The sequence below is a fragment of the Rhinolophus sinicus genome, linkage group LG12 (genome assembly GCF_036562045.2).
Source record: "Rhinolophus sinicus isolate RSC01 linkage group LG12, ASM3656204v1, whole genome shotgun sequence".
NCBI lineage: Eukaryota > Metazoa > Chordata > Mammalia > Chiroptera > Rhinolophidae > Rhinolophus > Rhinolophus sinicus.
In genome coordinates, this window is record NC_133761.1 from 53,460,535 (window position 1) to 53,468,106 (window position 7,572).

The 7,572-nt window shown below is 43.2% G+C and overlaps 1 protein-coding gene across 1 annotated transcript in view; it reads right to left on the reverse strand.

The window, feature by feature from the left end:
- The window catches only part of SMYD3 (SET and MYND domain containing 3), a 555,690-nt gene extending 553,643 nt beyond the window's left edge, over positions 1-2,047 (reverse strand). The window contains exon 1 of the mRNA XM_019730893.2: positions 1,785-2,047. Coding sequence (XP_019586452.1) covers positions 1,785-1,948 — 164 coding nt within the window. The 5' untranslated portion in view covers positions 1,949-2,047. The remainder of the gene's footprint in view (positions 1-1,784) is intronic.
- Positions 2,048-7,572: the final 5,525 nt, after the last annotated feature.

The following is a 7,572-nucleotide window of genomic DNA, read 5'->3' on the forward strand; positions in this document are numbered from 1 at the left end:
AACTGTCCTTGGTTCCTACCCATTTTCAGAGTTGGGTTTCCTTCATACTTTAGTTTAAAGCAATGCTGACAATGCCCCAATAGTCTTTCATGATATTTTTTTCTCCTTAAATCACTGTAGTTCTTGATACTAAGAAAAATGAATGATTAAAAAGCAGTCATGAAATAACATGGTAAATCAAGAAGCATCCCATCCACAAAGGGCTGGGTTTGCGTAGTCAATTTTGGAAACTGGACAATTCCATGCGTCATATGACTCAAGTCCAGTTCTGATAATTCAATGAATAATTTGTCATTGTGTAGTCATTCCAAAACTTTTCCAACTGTTAAATCACTTGGCAGTCAGATTTTATCTGCAAGATGACCCACATCTTCTCCATCAATTAATATTACAGGACTTAAGAAACAGCAAGATCTCTACTTTGGACTACATTCAAACTCTAGATACACCCCCAAAGGATTTAACAGGATGAAGAGCCCAGCTTTCTCTAATTTACTTGAATGAGACTCAAAGTTCTATGGCTTTCAATGTGGGGCCTTCAGCAAAAAGTCAAGTCTTGAATGGTTTTCAACCACACAGTTTACAAAAACTTCAAGGCGTTCTCAACAGATTTTTTTACTGCCATTCTTGCTGTTATGGTTGCTTCAGTAAATAACAGATACAATTATTATTTGGTAACTTTAAAATACAAAATTAAATAAATTCCTCAATTATGAATCTAATAAGGATGTATTACAATTAACGGTCAAGCTACTGGTTTGAGTTTTGAACTTACCACCTCACCTCCACTCGCCCAAATCCCAGGCTAATAGGTCTGGAAGAGCAGTCACGGAAAAAAAACAGGAGCTCAATAACGTTTCTTGCTTGAATACAAATCCTATGACTGTGCATATATATTACATTTTTCCATAAATTGCTTTTGCATAGCACTTTGCGTTAGCCCAGTGCTTTCAGGCTTATAACACATTCACCCGAATTCTCAGTTCGAGATAGGTGGTTAAGAGTCAGACTTGCCTGCACAGACATTAAATGCAGAGCACGCCATGGAACCTCAGTAACTTAAGCTTCCACACACAGAGTTTCATGTCTATTTCAGCACTGCTATACCTTGCAATTACTCGTATCTTTCTCACTTACTGCTCCTTAAGAAATCCCAAGGATGTCCCGTTCAGCTTCGTATCCCCTGGTCAAACGGAACCTGGACACAGAACGTGTCACCCGGACACAGACAGTGTCACCTGGACCACAGAAAGTGTCTCCTACACACCCAGATCCTTCCGCCTCCTGCAAGCTCAGTCCTTTCCTCACGGAGCAGAAGCTGTGAGCCTGATTTATACCATCCCTGCTCCCACCTGCCCCCACCTCCGCCAGCTGTGATTTCCGCACCGGTGAAGCTAATCATCGCACGGGGCACGGACTTTTTGCTCCCCAGCGAGATTACCCCCGGCCCAACGCTTCCCCTTCTGCCTTCCCCACCGGCTGCCCCCAGTTCCTACCGGAGCCCAAGGGGGGCAGGAGTTAGCAGGTCCAGCAGAGCCCTACACAACTGCAGGGGCTGAGCCTGGGACACCCCCGACCCCCGGCACGGCAGCCCCGGGGCGGCCGCGCGGAGTCTGTCAGCCGCCGCGAGCCCCGGGGAGCCGCACGTGAGGAGAGCGCGGGGCTGGGCACCTGGGCAGCCCCGGCCAGACGGAGTCCCGGGGCGGCCGCCCCACACACACACCCCCAGTACCGCGGACCCCGCGCTGACAGGACTCCGGTGGGCGAGCGCGCTCCGTACGTACCCGAGAAGGCAGCGGTCGCAGACAACGCCACGACTCCCCTTGCACACCGTGTACGCCAAGGGATCGGAGCGGAAGAGCAGCTCTCCAGGGCGCAGGGGCGCCAACGCGCGCAGCCCGTTTCCCCGGTCGGCGGTGCTGAACTTTTCCACCTTCAGCGGCTCCATCCTTTTCACAGTCTCCGCACGTCAGACGCCAACCGCGTCCCGCAGCTGGCTGGCTTCTTGCGGGCAGCAGGAGCCGCGCGCCTGCGCCCCGCGCGCGCACGTCGCCGAGGGGCGGGGCGGACGCGGTGGGCCCTCTGCGCATGCCCAGGCCCGGTCCGGAGGCGAGCGGGGCGGGAGTGGAGCGTGTGGGACGGTACCTACACCTCCTGGATCGCTGGGCCGCTGACGTCCAGGGGGACTGCGCGGGGAGAGGCGGTAATTTTCCCCTCCAATATTGTATTATGATTCAATGCAAATGGAAAGTTGAGAAAACAACGCAGTGAACACCTGTATATCCTAAACCTAGATAAAACAATTCGTAGCATTTTGCCATTTCTGCTCATTCTCTCCGTACGTGTGCATGTACGAGTAGACACTGGTCTAGAGGCTTGATTTTTTTTTTTTTTTTGCAAAAACACTACAAATTATGTTGTTCACCATTTCACATTGCATCACATCACATTTGAATGTGCATAATGTCAGGTGATCCCACTATTAATAAAATTAAATTTCATTCATTAGTTAAACTGGTGGCTGCTGGAGCTCATTATAAAGGTACATTTTTACCTTTGCAATCAGTAAGTAATCGATGGGGGCATACGCTAGTATTGTAATAGCATGACTCCCATAACCTGGAGAGGCAGACTCTCCACACTTCCTGAAGTAGTCTAGAAGTGGCTGTGGTGTACTGAAATGAGCAGTGGATGAGAATTTCAAAGATATGGATTTGAGGCCCAGTTCTGCCATGTGACCTTAGGTAATTTTTCCAAGCCTAAGGCCAGACTTTACAATGAAGAGTGATGAGAATAAGTCCTATTCAAAAGTATTTTGAAAAATCTTTAAAGCACCATAGAAATGTAAGAAATCGATATTATGTTTTTAAACTTTTAAATCTGTTAAGTATAGGATAACGCCTTCAGACAGCATTCTATCAGCACTATTAGTATAATCATTTCATACTAGTGCTTAGCATTAAGCATATTACATACAAGGAGCTCAAAAATTGTTTACTGAACAAAATAGCATGTCAAAAAGACTTCAGAGAACCAGGGGCTAATTCTCCAATAGAATACATATTCCCAATTACTAAAGAGGGTGAGAAGAGTTCGCAGAGAATAAGCTGCACTCCATACTGAGATAGGATGATCCAGTCTTTCCTATTCTAGGCTGTGGTTCCAGCTACCCAGACACGATCCAGTTCCCTAATGTATGTCTTGTACCTCCTCCCCAATCCAGAAAGCCAACTGCCCCAAATCTTAGAGGATGTCCCATTCCTTGAGTCTAACTTTCTCTTAGCCTATATATACATGCTTTTCATCTTCCACCAGTTGGAACTTGGAGGGCTGGTGTGCCATCTCCCATAATGAAGAAAAAAGCAATATTCCAGAAAATTAGAAAGGAAGAGCCCGACACCTCTGATTGTTCACTTGGTTGGATATTTCCACGAAAGACATCTTGTTTAAATCACCCTATTTTAGTCTGTGTTAAGTTGCGTACGGATCACGAGAATCTTTGTTTTTTCTGAGCGGGTTTTTATGAGGGATTTAAACCCCGCCATACGCAACGTGTTAAAGAGACAGAACCAATGTCGTCATTTTCCAGCCTCTTTTGCAGTTAGGGTACCAGACCTGGGCTCTGCCCGCCAGACCCACCCATTGCAGAGTTGTGGAGGCCTTGAGCTCTGGCAGTTCTGGTTGCTAGCAGCTATTTTGAAACGTACCAAAAAATAAGATGTTTCTATGTAGATTTTTAAAAATAAATAGTTAGCTCTTTGTATCTGTAGGTTTTGTGTTCATGGATTCAACCAACCACATAAATAGATAAAAAATAATATTTTCAGATTCCAAACTGCAGATCAGAAATACGGTTTTCAATCTGCAGTTGGTGGCAACCCACGGATGCGAAGGGCCAACTATAGAGTCAAAAGAGTTATATTCAGATTTTTAATGAAGGGTGGGGAGGTGTCGGCACCCCTAATCCCCGCATTCTTCAAAGGTCAACTGTGTGTGTGTGTGTGTGTGTGTGTGTTTCCACAGTTTTAAAAGGGGGTTCCCTAAAGTTGTATTAGCCTTAGGCCCACAAGCTTGGATCTGCTCCTACCAATGGAATAAACAATCACATAATAATACAATGTTCATAATACCCTATCATGAGAATCAGAAGGGTTGTTTTTTCCTTAATAAAAGAGATTCCTTTAACTATTGTAAAATGGTTGGTTCTGCTTTCCAGAATTCTTAAGTGACAAATCACAAGCATCAGGTTCCAGATTTCCTATACAAAAACCACTCAGAAACTGTAAAAATGGCTTACTCTTACTTAAATTTTTTGAAGTTGCCTGGGAGGGACCACGTTATGGTTTAGATGTTTTACAGAAACAGAAGCCCAGAATCCCTAGGTTCTCAGTCCTGTCGTGCACTTAACAAAATTTCATGGAGGCTTCTTTTGTATGAAAACAGTAAAAAAAGTTTATTTTAAAGAGAACTGGAGGATGTTAAGAGAGTTCATGATGTACTGAGTAGAGGTTTTCTGTACCATAAATAATAAGGAAATCCTGGGAAAGATCCTGAAACTGACCATCTTTCTCCGAGTCTTGGAGAGTTAATGTTTCCAATGAACATCCTTACTAACTGGCTTTACAAGTAGCTTTCACCAAAATCTAAATTGAATTTTAAAAACATACAAATCAGTGCTTTCTCACCCTATTTGTTCAATCATTTTTACATTCTTGCTTTTAATGAGCAGATAAAAACCAAGAGCACAGAATGTTGTACCTTAATTCCCCATAAACTCTAATTGTAAGTTTAACACACTATTTTATTAGCAAGAGATAAATTACTAGCTATAAATATTTTAATACAGAATTACCCAGCAGTTTTATTAATAAACCAAATGAACATTTAACCAAGAATTAATGGATTATTTTATAAGTCTATTATTACAAGTTTTCTCAGGTAACTAGAATTCCTATTTCCAGCCTTAGAATGATACAAATAATATACCGACAGGGTATGGAACTAAAACAATGCTTCCTTCTTTATTCATGCAGAGGTCCAGGCTTGTGGCTTGGAGGTCACCTACCATAGTCATCCTTCAGGAATGTGCTAACTTTTAATACTTAAGACTCAAGAGGAGTCCCCGTAATAAAGTAGGAATGGGATGCTACTGGTAAGTGCCATTAAGATAGTATTTATATTAGGACTCTTGGTTGAAAGTGATAGAATTCCATCCCAAACTAGTTTAAACAAAAAAGGAAATTGACTGATTTCAGGCATTTGTTTGGCTTTGGACATGTACATGGCTGCAGGTATGGTTGGAGCCAGGGGCTCAAATGTTATCAGAATGATGTCTCCCTCATTCCAGATGTTAACTCTGCTTTCTCTATATTGCCTTCATTCTCCAGAAGATTTTCCATATGTGATGAGCAAAGGAGAAAATTTGCCCCCTACAGGAGATACACTTTTGATAATGTATTTTCAGATAATTATAGAATATCACAGATAAGGCCCCAGTTAAACCCTTTTCATTTTGCACTTGCAACACCAAGACCCAGATAAATAACCCGCTAAATGGCCCTCTACAATTTAGTGATGAGAGAACAAATGGTAATATTCCACAAAAACACCCAACTTTTTTTTCACCCTTCCAATATAGAACATGACTGTGTGGTCCCAATCACCTCCTGAATTTATACTGACTACATTCTTATAAATTCTAGAGAAAAACATCTACAATATTTTCTTATTGGAAAATTATCAATAGTCCAAACACACACACACACACAAAAAAAAAAAACCCTTAAATACCATTGAGTCTCCTATTGCAAGAACTCCAGCTCTTAGTTGTCCTGGCCATCTTTAGTCACCGTGATCTTATCTAGAGCTAATTTTATGGGCAGCGACTTCACTCTTCTAGTGAAAACTTTTCTCCAGAGATACCTAGTCATGTCCTCCCATTTGAACATGCTGCTAAACTCATCAGCTTTGGGGGATTCCAACAGACTAAACGACCATCGTTGATCATCAGCCACTAGCAACAATAAAAGCTCCTTTGGCAAAATGTCTTTGTAAGTGCTTAATCCTGATTTGCTTGTACCTGACCTGATAGTATTTATATAAGGACTCTTGGTTGAAAGTGATAGAATTCCATCCCAAACTAGTTTAAACAAAAAAGGAAACTGACTGGCTTCAGGCATTTGTTTGGCTTTGGACATGTATATGGCTGCAGGTATGGTTGGAGCCAGGGGCTCAAATGTTATCAGAATGATGTCTCCCTCATTCCAGATGTTAACTCTGCTTTCTCTATGACAACAGGACCTGTCATCACCAGGAATCAACGGACCTGTCATCACCAGGAATCAACATCATCTCTGGTATCTTAAGATCAGAATTCAAATGACAAAACTGGCTTTCTAACACATGCCTCATTATTTCAGCCACTTTCTTCCTGTCACTTTCATATCCCTTGACTCCTGTGTTAGTTTGGGTCTGCAGAGAAGCAGATGGTAAGACAAGATTAGACATGTAAAAGGTTTCTAGAGAAGGGAGCAGAAGGCATCACCTGCTTCAGGCTGTGACTGCAGGGCCGACTGTGGAACGAGACAGAGAAGGCAGACTGGGTCCCCACTCCTGGACCACAGCAGAATTCCAAGACCAGTTCAGCCAGGCCACCAAGGAGTCATTGAGCCACACCTGCCCGCTTGAGTTGTGTCACTAGAGGGGCCTGCCTTCATACCTCCACCCTGCTCAGGCACTGCCTGGGAACAGCATGCAGGAAGTGCAGCGTTGGCATAAACACAGTGATGGATTCAGGGGGGAAGAAGCTCGGGATATCAGTCAACTGTTCTCCCCAAAAGGAGATCTGGCCATACCCACCCTGCCTTTCAGAAGCATCATCCCACCACAAAGACACTGAGTATCAGACTAATTTATCACTCTACACGTAATAGAAATCACTCACGCACAGACCTAAAGGCTAATCTCAATACACAACTTTCATTCATCTAATCGCCCACATTCTCCATTGCTCCAGTCCTAAAATGGCACACTAGTACAGAATGATACCACTATAAATTTGGTTTCCATCCTCAGCTAGAACCTCTGTATTATTTACTGTCCCTCTTTACCTCCCTTTCTGATCGCCCACAGCCGTTAATAATCTTTGTGTTTCTCAAGTCCCTGCTTCCATTTTGTCTGAAGTGACACTGCCTGCTATTTCTCAGAGCATATCCACTTGTAAGGCATTCATTCATCTTTTGACCCCTACATATATTTATATTAGCATCCATACTCCTTTTATCTAAGCTAAGAGCAAAAGGTGCTTCTCTGCTCTTTCAACCCCATTCCCTTCCCTAAAAACCATCAGTTCTCTCTGAGCTATATTTAAAATGTTTCTCAGCTGACATTCTTGTAACCTAGTAACATGCTTAAATGTCTTATCTGTAAGAAGTTAAACTAAGAAACACAGGAACCCACCTCAAACCCTGCAGTCTCCTTGTTCTTTTCCTGCACAGCCAAGGTTACCTATCATGAGAGAAGTCGCACACAGCCATCGGGGTTCTGTCTCCAGCACATCTCTGAAACTGGCCT